At 44.1% G+C, this 13,835-nt stretch overlaps 1 protein-coding gene across 1 annotated transcript in view; it reads left to right on the top strand.

Annotated features, from left to right (window-relative positions):
• Positions 1-13,835, top strand: part of gli3 (GLI family zinc finger 3) — a 75,392-nt gene that overhangs the window by 25,608 nt on the left and 35,949 nt on the right. Inside the window, exon 3 of the mRNA XM_062441152.1 lies at positions 7,672-7,777. Within this exon, the coding sequence (XP_062297136.1) occupies positions 7,672-7,777 (106 nt within the window). The remainder of the gene's footprint in view (positions 1-7,671; positions 7,778-13,835) is intronic.

The following is a 13,835-nucleotide window of genomic DNA, read 5'->3' as shown; positions in this document are numbered from 1 at the left end:
CTACCTTTCCTTTCTCGATCAAACTTAAAGATGATATTCACTGCACATAGAGATACATTGAGAACAATGGCTACCTGGAAATGTCATTTTATATACAGAATTACAATATCTTCACTGGTCTTGGTCACCACCTCCTCAGCATGGTTCAAAATTGAGAAGCTGTCCCAGTTCTTTTAATTTATTTATTGTGATGCCGGTGTATTAGCCTCACAGTCACTATCACACAGCCGCATGCAGTCTTAGTATCACCTGCACATGAGCCTTGGGAGGAGCTGTGACATAGAGGGTCAGCATGTCACACAGTGGTCTGATACAGCTGTGGCAATCATGAACTCTGTCACTGATATGACCACAGCTCATACGTGCTGCAGTAAACCCGAATTAGTTATCATACATTTTCTATCATACGGATATTTAATGGGAAGCAGACTCTGTAGGACTCTGTAGACAAAATCCCCCTTTTTCATTTCTTTGGTGACCCCCAATACTTAAATAAAGATCTCAAAAAAGATCAAACCCTAAAGCAGCCTTTTATTTGGGTAGAATAAATCACACAGGGAGAGTTGAAGCAAAATAAATGTAGCAAAGTCCTGGTGAGTTAACCTGAGGTTTAAATCAACTCCCTTCTCTCTGAGAGGTATCGCTGTTTGGAGAGAAAGAGATAGACAGATGTGAGAGATAAAGTGAGAGAGAGAAAGAGGTGTAGTGCCGTGTTTCAACTACTAAACTGCTGTGTAAATCTCTCCCCAGCTGGGTGGGGGGAAGAGAGGAAGCTTGAGGGTGGTGTAGGGTAGAGAGGGTGCTGGAGCGAGGGGAGAGGCCCAACGCATAGCGCTTTGTTCTGCTCCCCAGCTTATCCCAATCTGGAGAAATTCACCAAATGTAGGAGATAGATTGGCGCTCCGCAGAGGCCTCGTGAAATAACCTTCACTCCCTGATCCACACTGGGATACAGGGAGGAAAGGGAGGGCATGTAAGGGAAGAAAAACGGGGTGTAGCCGAGGTTGGATGGTGCTGGAGGCCTCTGGAAGACCCGTGTGCGTGCTTAGCTCCAGTCTTTAGCGAGGAAAAGGGCCCTTGTGTTGGCGTGCAATTTGTTAAGATTGACTTGGCTTGGTAAATGTCTTGCAGATGCTGGCTTTCCATTAAGATATTTGTGTGACTTATGGAGTAGGAAGGGGGGTGAGAGAGGTAACTGCGAGTTACTTGAAGCACGGCCTACATCTTGATCTTCATCATCCTGGTTTCCTGACTCCTCGACTAAAATCACAGCTTCTTACTGTACATTATTTTTAGATAAATGTCGTGCAAATGGATACATATTTTGCAGGGGGTAGTCATCTGTTTAAACCTCGGCTTGTATAAAGTTCGGCAGCAAATTGTTGCAGGTCATGAGAGTGTTTTAAGAGGATAGTGAACACTTGGCTGACTGAAAAACTAAATTATTGCGCACTTAATGTTGTAAATATTGGCACAAAGAGATAACCTGCTCCAACGTCAAGCCCAGTTGCAAATATGTGTAGACATGTAGAACCATGAAGAGGGAGAAAGGATGGGCATTGACCGACTTGTTCAGTCTAGACAAACAAATTACTTCTGACAGCGAGTAGCGATGGAATGTATACTTGAACAGAGAGCCTGTTATCGTGCATAGCTGACGTTTTCTCTCTTTTTTCTCTCCTTTTTTTTAAACTATTCACTTTCTCTTCTGTGCTCAGTTTTTTGTTAATTACTTTTACCCACAGAAAGATTGTTTGTGTTTGAGGGTGAGAGAGAAGTTGAATGGGAGAGACAGAGAAAGTAAAAAAAAGAAAAAAGAAGAGAACACAGCGGAAAAATCTATTGATTTACCGAGGAAGGGCATAGTGTGATCTGCCAGGCTTGTGTATATGATGAATGGCAGAGAGATTGGCAAGCCAACACTTAACATTCTTCTGGTATTTAACCTCTCTGCTTGCTTTCTTCTCCCCTCTTCTCACCATTGCTCTTTGTGAATAAAAGACCTGTTTTTTTTAAGGTTTTTTGTTTTGTTTTATCTTTCTCTGTTCTAGTGCCCGAGCATTGCATACAGTAGAGAAAGCTCTGCACAGCAAGAACATTAGGCTAATTTATACAGCGGTAATTAGGCCATTAGACCTGAAACAATCTGGGACCTGTAATTAAGCAAAACGCTCCAAAAGTCAACAGCAACTCCCATTGAGCTTAGCTAAACAGTCTCCGAAAGTGTTATTTACATGTCCAAACAGCTTGAGGTCTCAGTGTAAGCAAACACGATGAGAGACGGGGTGTGAAGGGGATTGATCAGAGGGGGGAATTCGCCTTCATGAGAGAGTGCCAGCCCTCCCGAAGTATACTCCCACTGATCTGAGTCCGCATGGGGCTTCTTCATTTCCTTCTCCTCCCTGCAGGATAATGATGAGATGTTAAGTGTCACGTTGCCGGAGGAAAACTGGAAGTCGTACATATTTCGTGCCCAGTGCTAAATACTCACAGTCGTGCTTGTTTGCAGAAAAGTCACGTCTGGAATTACTAAGAGGAAAATTCCCCTCGGATACACTTTGTGCATTACGGGAGTTATTTTTATAATGGTGGACTGATGAGGATTTTATTAAATGGGAGTACAAACTAGTGAGCTCAGTAGAAAGCTTTTAATTGACTGTGAATGTTTTAGGGAAGAAAAACTATTTAGCTGTTAGTCAGTTGTGATTTAATCTAATGTTTCCTGGATGGTTTTACCTCTTTCCATCGCTATAATTACTCAAATAAGACAATCAGAGAAGGGAAATCACTCTTTGGTGGAGCTGCTAACATCTAATGGACATAAACAAGGCGTGATAATAATAGTGTTGCTTCATTTTTAAGTGGACATAATGGAAAAAGCTGCTGTGAGTCTCTCAAGGTGGGCTTTCCTGAAGAGTTAAGTACAAAACGGGGCCAGAAGTGTGTCGTCCTTCCTCTTTCTTGTACTTCATGTACTTGTATTCAGTCGCAGAGAGGAGTAACACGAGTTGCGCACACGTGCACTCGCAAACAGGCAAAAGTCTCGACTCTCGGGCATCTTTCACGCATTCTGCAAAGTGTTGCAGAGTTATGGTGCAACTGCGGGCCTCGCTGCAGACGAGCGTGCCTTAGCAGTGAGATCATGAGCGGGGAGAGAGGTGGCATAATGAAATCTGGCAGTCACAGCCCCGGCACAGGCTTCATATGTTCCACATTAGCAATTCACAAACCTCGGGAGCAGGCCCCAGCAGCCCTTTTCTCACTCCGCCTTAGTCGCTTATGACAATCTGTCACTGGCTCTTTGTGCTCTTGCAGCGGAGCGTCGATGAGAAGTGCAGTGTTTATGGAAGAGTGTTTCGTCCTCGTCTGCGGGTGACACTCTGTTAGAGCAGAGTCAGTGAACCTTCACTGGAGGAGGAGAGGAGAGGAGGAGCACAGGTTTTTTTCGCCGTCAAGACAATAAACACACAATGCTGAGTTGACAACAAAAGAAAAAGAAGGGAAATTGTTTGCGTGTTATCAAAACCCAAATCAAAATCATGAGCGACAGCCACAATTCTCCCTAAAGGATCACACCACGTTGGCTCCAGAGCTCAGCGAAGATCCTCTGTTGTAAAACTTTCATTATGAAAGGAGATTAACCAATAAGGATATTCCAAATGATGTGCTTTAGGCTTTATCCTCCTCTTGTCCTCCCCCTTCTTTTGAAATTATTCAAGTGTCCAATAAAGGACAAGGCAATTACCATCCTCTCTTTAATGAAGGGGAAGCTGGCTTTTGGTCCTGAGCACGGTGTGTTTGTATTGAATTAGAATTAATGAGCCTGGTCAAACTTTGCCTCTAATTGCCCTTTCATTAAGACCCATTTGTAATCATGTCTTAATGACTCCCATCCCTTCTCCCAAAAGAAGAAGAAACAAAGTATCCAAAGAAAAATGAATACCGCTGCCGCTAAAAAAAAAGCTGCAGTAGGGTTGTTTTAATAATATTTGAGAAGAATGCTTATGAAAAAATGCTAGATATTTCAAAGGATGATATTTAGGGATTCTGGATTCCAGCGTTTGATTGGCGGAGATGATTTACTTAATCCTGCTCACTTTGCAAGCGGTGGTGGTCATGCTGCCGGGACGAAACCGGCGTGATTACACTTTCCGTAGGAATGCTGGAGCTGCTGTGGCGTGTGGCCGCAGCGGGAAGGTAAAAAACTGTGACGCGTCAGCTGGCTTCCTATGTGCCTTCCAGCTGTATTCTGTATCAGTGGATGAGAATACCCCCGAATATCCACAAGAGCAGGGGCAATTTAGTCCCGAAGTAAACAGTTAGGAGTCCCTACAGGAAACACTGGAGATGGATTGCAGGATGGAGTCGACCCCCTCCCCTCCCCTCCCCCCCTCGCTCCTTCGCCCTCTGTTCTTTGCGACTGTATACATTCCCTCCAGTGACACAGTGCTGTTTGCCTTGCTAATGGAGAGCTGCGCTGGCGTAAAAGAGGTGGCAGGCTCTATTTAGATAGGGCCACGGTAAAGTAAACTTCTGAGTTGGATTTAAATAAACCTCGGTGGAACAGTTTGCCATGCGGCAAAGTCGTGGGCCACAGCGAGAGGAGGGAGGGAAGGAAGGAGGGATGGAGATGGAGAGGTAGAGGGAGGGGGGGAAGAGTGATGAAGGAGCCAGAAAAAAGGGTCCAGGCTAGGCAGAGGGCTGTGGTGAGTGAGGAGCTCCAGAGACATAAACATAGAGGGGGATCTGGGTAATTCAATGAGGAGTGGCGGATGTGGGAATGAAGGTGTGTTTTGCAGGAGTGAAGGGGTGGAGTCTTTTTAAAAAAATGATTTTGTAGTTTGCCTGACAAGACAAGAGGTTAGAAAAGAAACTCCTGCAATGTAGTACAAGGGGAGGCAGTAAGATTAGAGAACATGAAACTTTTTACTCCCGTCAAGCTCAAAAACACAGCACATAGACTCCCGGTGAACCTTGAAAGTTCATTTCCGACTCTGACAGCCAAGGGGCCGACAGACCAGGAGTGGAGCTGTGGAGAGTAAACAAAGCAGATTCTGCCCTTGTCTAGCATCAGGCCATCCCTCCATCCCTCCCTCCCTCCCTCCCTTCCTCCCCCAGCAGCTCTGGAATCAGCTAAGGTGAGCCAAAACTGAGTCATCAGGAGGAAACTATCAAACAGAGAGAGAGACGAAGTGGTCAGATACTTGCCAGAGCTGCATGGAGGAGGATTTTTACCGCTTATCTCTCTGCTATTGTGAAACTGTCAAACAGTGTGAAAACTCCTGAATGGTTTGCAAAGGTTTTCACTCTGTAGAAGCATTATCATACTAGTGCAAGTTAGTGATTAACTCAAAATGATTAGCTATTTGAGAGCTTAATCGGCACTTTAAGTAACACACAGCAGTTTCTGTGCAAGCATATAACTGACAAAAGCAATCCAGATGCAGGTTGATACAGGTTTCACAGTGCAGGAAAACAAGGCAGCAGCAAAGTCTGGGTCTAAGTAGAATATAATAGAACTGGAAGCACTGATACACATTAAATAGTGTGAGTGATTAAATGTTTAAGACCTAAAGGGACACTCCTCCAATTTAACACGTCAAAGTCAATTTAGTAGTCACGGGGAGTTTATGCTCAGCCTGTGAAAACAGCTGTAAAATGTTGTGGCTGGGGCGTCTCAAGCTTTGGAGACGACAAATGTTTAACAGAAAGTCTGTGTTAGAGGCTGAGGTTGTTCAGTTTACCAAGCAGGGAGGCAGGCAGGCAGGCAGGGAGGGAGGCAAGCAGGGAGGAAGGCAGGGAGGGCCGAATGAAAGACACCACCGAGTTGTATATGGGAAGTGCAAGATCCAGTGTTTTTGGAGTCTAAACAAGGGATTACAAGTCTGGATATCTATAGCCTGACAAGTATATTTTTAATTTGTCTCTTGGAAAGCAGCCAAACTTTATAGAAGTGACTTGTTAGCTTTGATTGGTCGCTAACGGGACAATAACTAAGATATTTGTACCAGCAACTTCTGTCTCATACGTAACTGTCTGCAAACTTTTTAAAATATATATTTTTTGGGCCATTATTGGATAGCTACAGTCAACAGATGACAGGATATAAGGGGAGAGAATGAGATGCAACAAAAGTCCACTTCTTGTCATGTGGCATGCCTCTTGGGGCACCCTAAGACAGTTTTAACTCTGCTGGAGGATGTTAAATAAAAGTGAATGCTTCAGCACTGCTAATAACAGCTTCCTCTATTTTGGACTCTCCAGCTCTCCATCCCCTAAAAGGATAAATAACACTGTAAGGACGGCTTCACAAATTTGTGCGTCAAAGATCCCCAAAAAGTTGACGCCAAAAAATGTACGCAAAGATTTTCTTCGTCCCCTTCAGCAAATCCAAAAATATTAAGCCGTTTTTTAATCTTGGTGTGATCAGAGCTTAATGCTGCAAAGACTACAAGCCACACCTGAAATGATCCCCCTTCTTAACTGCAGCTGTGTTAGCCCAAGCTGGCAGTAATTATCACAATGAATAAATGAGTGATGAGGTAAGCAGACCTGAGAGTTGCTGTGGGATCAACACCTGCTGCGTTACCCAGTGATGTAGCTCAGTTTGGCATGGACTAAACACTTGTAGAGCTGTTGGGCGCCCCGCTGTTTGGCCATCTGCCCTCTTGGCACACACTGCCAGATGTTTACAAGCAACAAAAACACACACACACACACACACATAGCTAGCAGCAACAGAGACTTGCTGCATGAAGGTATGCAGATGTTGACATATGCTCTGCCTCAGGGTGGTGATACAAAACTTGGCAATGGTCTAAGTAACAAGCAATAAAATGCTCTGGCAGGGAGATGTTTGTACAGTATGTGAATGAAGAAGTGATTAATTCGTTGTAAGCTCCTTAAAAAAAAAAAGTTGCATGCTGATATGATAGTCATTTTCTTTCTTCTACAAGTTTTAACTTATTTCAGTTTCACAACTTGACCCTCTGCTAGGCAGCATTTGAGCAAAATTCCCAACCGTGGTTTGCGCGTGGCAACTTGTCCAACAATGGATGCACAGTTGCAACACCAAAAATTCCTGCTTCAAGATTATGGTGCGGAGTGAAGTTGAAGTTTTAAGAAAATACGAGTCAGCTTCAAAAGGCTTGGAAGCTCATGTGACAATGTTTTTTTTAATGGTTGCACTGGAAGGGAGAAAAAGAAAGTCTCTCAATTCTTTTCTGGCAGTTTTGTTTGTGTCATTGGTTGTGCTTAAATGCTTTCCACTTGTACCAAAACCACATAATGCTTGTTTAAGTGAGAAATGTGCCATTTGTGTTGCTTTTCTTATGGCTATTTATCACTTGTTTATTTTTAGCTCTATCAGCCTTGAGACATTTACAAAAGACTTCCTCAGCGAACGTTTTTTGGAGCAGTGCCACTTTTAGTTCAGTTCGTTTAATGAGGTCTCATTTGGGCGGGTCCGCTGAAAGATAGCCATCAACCACTGCTTTTCATTCTAGCTGCTATTTAGATTAGCCGAGGAAAGGAGAGAGAGGGGGGGGGGGGGTTGATTCATGTGAAATATTTTATAGAGGGGAACCAGGGGCCCTACGAAATGTAAAGTAAATAGCGAGAGCTCGGTAGTGAGTTGGTCACGTCTCATATTTTTTTTCCGTTTCTCCACAGCCGCACCGCAGTTCTTCCCCACCTTCCATCCTCCTGTGCCAATCGACGACAGACATACCCAGGGACGTTACATCTACGAGCCTTCTCCTGTGCCCCCTCTTCACGTGTAAGTCTCACACACACACACACACACAAGCACACACACACACAACCAAAATACTGCCGATCATACCTGAGATCACATCTGAATCAGCTGCATCACGGCACATCAGCGACCAGCCCCTTCTGTTAATGGCGATACGAATCAAGCTCCTGAACTTCCTTCCGCCCCCGTGGGTGTGGTGGAGCATCCTCCACACGGGTGCCCGGGCGCCTCTCTCTCTCTTTCTCTCTCTTTCTCTCTCTCTCTCTTTTTTTTTTTTTTTGCCTTCTCAGGATCAAAGGCCACGGCCCCTGTACGTGAGCAACATGATCCGCATGTCAGAGACACGCAAATGAACATGTGTCAGAGACATGGAAATGAGAGCAGGGTTGAGGGGAAGCCTGGGAGCGTGTGCGATTCTCACAAGAGCAGTGATCAAGCCCTGTCAAGAGAAGGAAGCAATGCCTCCGCTGACATCTACCCATCTCTGACAGACACAGATGGGCTCTTGACACATGAACTGTATACAACTAACCATACAGCACCGTTCAATCTCACAATCACATCCGCGCACATGCTATCAAATTGGAAGTAAGGTAAAAACATGGTGTCACACGCCTCATAAGAGAGAGTTGTAAGCATTTATAAGCAGCTTTTACTCTTATTACAGTCTTGTATCTTACTGGAGTGTTGCTGCTGGCAGTGTTGCCCAGGTCAGCAGGAGAGAACTTCAAAGTCCTCTCTCAGCTCCACCCTGCTTACACACATTCAGTTTTAGTCACACTTATTTCTCCCTTTTCTGTCTTTTTTACTCCCTCCATCATTTGTATTCTCTGCGTCCAAACAGTGAGCACCACAAGGAGATGCTTCATCGTCCTTGCGGTGCTTGTTTTCCACCAGCAGACACGAAGGAAGCAATCACTGCGCGACGAGGACAAATTGGATGGGGCAGCTACTTGGGCCGCATTATGTTTGATATTCTTCATCATTATCAACTCCCCCCCCCCCCTTTTCTCCTGCTCAGGAGTCATATCTCTCCCTCGCTGATGTGCCACTAAGCGTAATGAATTTTTTATGTCACCCTCCCCCGCCTACCCACCTCCGGCCCACCCCACCTCTCAACCCCTCGTCTCCTGCTCAGGGGGCTGCAGCAGCAGAGGGTGAAAAAAAAAAAAAAAAAGGAGGGAGAGAGAGAGAGAGGCGAGGAAATAAAAAAAGAAAAGAAAAGAAAAGGGAGGTGATTGATGCCCCGTGTCACTGCAAACAAAATGGCAAATATAATTTAGCATTTAGCTTATGCGGAGATAATGGGGTGAACATGCGCCGGCAACACAGGCTTGAACAAACAGCCTTGCTTGTTATCCGTCAGGAGCGCTTTGGTACGATCTGGAGCACAGTTTGGGTTGGGAGGGGGGGGCGAGGAGGAGTAGGAGGAGAAGGGGTGGAGGGGACTACACAGGGCCAGGGAATTGAATTAAGGGGGAGAAGTTATGCAGCGCCTGTGTCTTCAGTCACTCTGTCCGGACAGGAGTTATCTGTGCGCTTGGTTTGCTGTCACCGCAGACACGGCCGTGCTCTGCTATGCTACTTATGGTCTATTTACCCAAGCCATTAAGCATAGAGCTGTTTAATATGACACGCTATGCTGAGGGAAACTATTTGTCATTATTATAAGACAGCTGTTTAGTGGCCGGCCTTATTTAAATCAAGTATGCGAACAACCTGTCATACTCGCTATCTCTGATTTTTTTTTTTTACGTGGGTTTCATGCAGAAATGATCTCAACTACTCTTGAGTCGTTGCACAGGGAAGCAGCATTATTGCTTCTGCTTGATTAAAAAAGCAGCAGTGAATTCCTCAGTGAGTTGAGGTACTCATCAGTTGCGGTATTACAGCTGGGTCTAACCACCTGATGGCAAATTGGAGTTAATTATACTACCAGGTTTCAGCTCCGTGCAAGTTTTAGCTGTGGCTTAAACTTTACGAACAGCTGAGAAATAAACCTCCCCCGAGGATCTAAAAGTGATGCATTCTGCACGGTAATGTTGCTTGTAGCCAGCCCGAGCAAACAGAGGCAGTCAACGTATAGCTTGTCGCTTCAAGGGAAATGGAGGACAGGAGGCGGCTTATGGAGAAATATTGAATTGTTTTAAGACAAGTTCTCCTCGGTGAGCAGAATTAATCGTTATTAGCCCTCTCAAAGATATGCCTAAGTACACAGGGACTATTATTGCAGTACTTCCCCATGCAGCCTCTCATTACGGCCTGTAATTACAGTTGGGTTGGCCCTGCGGCAGTTCCATCAATCCACCCGGCTTCCACCCGCCACGCACACTAGCACAGCCACTACTGGGCATCCGTGGCCGGAGAAAAACACCACGAGCGCCCCGGCAGCTTGTTTCCTCTCTGCCACAATGACACATCCACCATCCGTACGTGGCAAATGAACAGAATCATATCCTATTACTGTGAGGGGCCTAATTGAAACATGTTTATTTATGGCCCCCGTTTTTTAGACGAGGAGCAGGCGTTAACAGCGCAGCTAACGGGCTCCAGCGATATGAGGCGGTGGAATTAAATTAAAAGCTCATAAAATGAAATATGCTCTGTATTAGCTGTTTGACACTTAATTTGCCTTCAAATGAGCAGAGGAAATCACAAATTAACTGTCCTTTGTTTTTTTCCCTCTTTACCTCACCTCCCCTATTAGGCAAGGGAGAGCGCAATTACAGACAGAGGCTAATCGTTTAGTTTATGAATTCTTGTGGGGAAGGTACCAATGTGCCATTCAATATTAAAGCCTGAGGGTCAGAAGGGGGAGTGGGGGCATGCTTTACTAAGGAACTCGTATATTCACATGAAAGAGCAGCACTTTACAAGAGTTCAGCGGTTTGAGCTGAAACCAACCCCAGCTAACAACAAGCGGCTCAGTTTCCATAACCTTCCCAACTCGAGCAAAACCTCAATGTTCTTCTCTAATCCGGGAGCAGAAATTGTCATTTTCGGCCCTGACGTCGGTGCTTTTTTTCCCTCTGTATACCTCTGGTCTGGAAACAGCTGACCTCCAGCCTCACCAAAGAGAGAAAAATCCCTTCCTGCTTCAAAGAAGATGCTTCCTACTTAAATAAACACATTGATCGGTGAAGAGCAGGCTCTCCATGGGAGCTCTGGTCCCCTCTGCCACCACCATTGTGCGGGACTGGCTTAATGGGAGTTTGGGGGGAGGTTGGGGCCAAGAGAAGAGACCGCTCCTTTCATTCCAGCTTTATTGCCTGACCACGGTACACAGCAAAACAAAACAGCCCTCTCATGCGGCTCAGCGCCGGCTCACGGTCACCCGGAGACCACTCAGAACAAACAGAGGTATTCGTCACAAGTCAATTATCAGCATCAGAGTTTACTCTGGAGTCTCAGGCCCTCGTGCTGTGAATGGGGCCACTAAAACAACAAAACATTCTTATGGGATAAGCAATTGACTCACAACCTCTTGCGCAGTTACCGTATGTGGATTTAGGAAAGAATTAGGCAGAATGAAAGAGTCAATTAAAGAGTTTGTAAAGTTGTGAAGGTAAATAATGCCCTGATCTCTAAACTTTGCTTTCTTTTCTATTTGAATATAAATTACTTAAAGCCACAAAATGAGTACTTAAACCACATAGAAACTAAACTACAAGATAAACATACATGTGCAATTCCTTCCCTAGTTTCCATATTCCACTAAAACACATTTAAAAAGCATAAACACTTCATATTTTTCACTTCCGCTCTACAATATATGATGAAACCTCATAATATAAATCTGCTTAGTTTGTTTTTACTGTATTAATGGTATTTTAATGTATTTAGAAATTTGCAATATAAGGCTCATAGATGCCAAAAAAAACTTGTATTAACTTGTAAAACGATGAATAAAGTCATGCAGTGTATGTGTCTGTCAGTGAGGAGGTACAGTGCAGGTGTGAGCTGTGCGGGTGTGTTTCCATCGTCCAGGCCTGTGTGGTTATTTCATTCAGGAGTGTGTTTGTTCAGCTGCGGGCTCCGGTCTGACTGGAAGGTATTCTGGTGGTACCAGGCAGGAGCTGCAGCATGTCTCTGTCATTGCAGCACCGAAAATGACGAGTTAATAGCAACCAGGAAAGAGTTAATAGATGTTTTTTTTTGTTAGGGTTGTGTGAGCTGTTGCTTCATAGGCGTTGTTTATATCTAAAAAGAGTGCAACATGGTACCAAAACCGACTGAATCACCTTTTTAACCTCCGAAAACCTCATGAGCCAGTTAATTCTACATTCCAGTTTTAGTTTCTGTTGGCAGGATTCGCCTCACATTTCACACAGTTTCCTCTGCACCAACTCTCTCACACGCTTCCTCCTCGCTGTCCTTTGGCGGATAGAGGTTTTTTTTTTTTCCTCTTTTCTTTAAGATGTGTGCCATGTTGTTTTGTTATTTACATAAAATGTTGTCAGGGAGCCCAATCTGGGCATAGAGGAGCGGCGTGGTGCTTAGCATAAAGACCACGGTCTTATCTCAACACCTCCTTCCAGATGGGACGAGGCCGAGCATTGCGGTACACACACACAAATATAGACACACACACACACACACACACATACACACACATACTGGAAAACAATAGAAAGACAAAGGGGCCTAGTGTAGTTTTTACAGAAGACAGGAAAATGTTTTTGAAGCATACATTTTCATCTGTAGTTATTTATGGTGTGATTTCCTGTGTCAAGGCCTCATTTAATAGTTGATTTTTCAGTTTTAGGCCACACTTCAACACATTTTTTTTTATCAATATTGTCTTAATTTCTCTAAAATGTGATATGATGCAGTACATAGAATTTGTAACTACATATATATATTTTATTTTTGTGATGACAGCAACACATTTTCTTTTCTTTTTCAGTAAAATGACTATAAAAATCACAGCCAGTTGGAGAATTCGCTGTAAATATTTGCATTTGAATATCGTCTAGACTAAAACTGAATGTGAATCGTAGCCATAAATTACATTAAGAATTAATGATTATTTCACATTGCATCTGATAATCTCTGTCCAGATAGGGCTGCTGTCACCGGAAAAGCAGGCGAGGAAGACGAAGGCCACTTTTTCATCTTCCTCTCCAACTGTCCAAAACCCGTTCTGTGTGACTTCATAGGTCACCCCTCTCCGGTGCAGTCACTGGTTACCCTCCATCCTTCCTTTACCTCCCCCTCTTGTCTCTCACCCCTCCTCCTCCTCCCCTCTTTAATACTTTCTCTATGGAGTAAGTCGGGGGGACAGGCGGTCACGCAGTCGCTGGCTTCATGATTAATGGTGTTTATTCTTGACAGAAGGCTCCTTTATTTATCTGCATTGCAGTTTCACTGATACTATCAGTCACCTGAATGAAAAATATTCAGTCATACCAATTTTGCAGTATAATTGAGTAGAGTCACTTCCTTTCAGTTTTTCCCCCCTCGCTCTCCTCTCCCCACTCTATCTGGCAGCCTTATCATCGCCACAGTAATTTTCGCACTGCGTTGTTTGATATGGAGAGGCTGGCTTTAGCCGCATTTGACATAAAGCCTCTTCAATTTTCACTGGAGGAAAAAAAAAAAAAGGAGGGTGGAGGGAGAAACTTATGCACCACTCTGTGAAAATGTGCAAGGAGGGGAAAGTATCTTTTTCTTTTTTCTTTTTTTTTTCTGAGGCAATTTCAGGATTTAGAGAGAAAGGAGATAAATGCCTAAGCAGAAATATGGGCAGATTGAAGTTACAGTATATCTATTTTTTTTGTAATACACCAGTTTCAAAACCCCTTAAATGGGCGGTGTAGTCTTTTTTTCTTATTCAGCCTGTGCACAGGACCGTGATATTTTGAAGACACCTGTGTATTTTTTAAAATTTGAGAATTGATGGATCCAGCAGGTTGGGGAGGAGAAGAAAAGGAAAGAAAGACAGAAAAAAAAAAAAAACGAGTTTGGCACAGCATATATTTGACAAGGCCTGTAAAGGTTTAAGGTTTGAGTCATTACCTGTGGAGATCTGTTAAGACATGTTCCAAAACTCTACTTACCAGGCTAGGATTACCTACGC

This window comes from Scomber scombrus, chromosome 20, assembly GCF_963691925.1.
Source record: "Scomber scombrus chromosome 20, fScoSco1.1, whole genome shotgun sequence".
Classification (NCBI taxonomy): Eukaryota; Metazoa; Chordata; class Actinopteri; order Scombriformes; family Scombridae; genus Scomber; species Scomber scombrus.
This window is presented reverse-complemented; position numbering and strand designations above follow the sequence as displayed.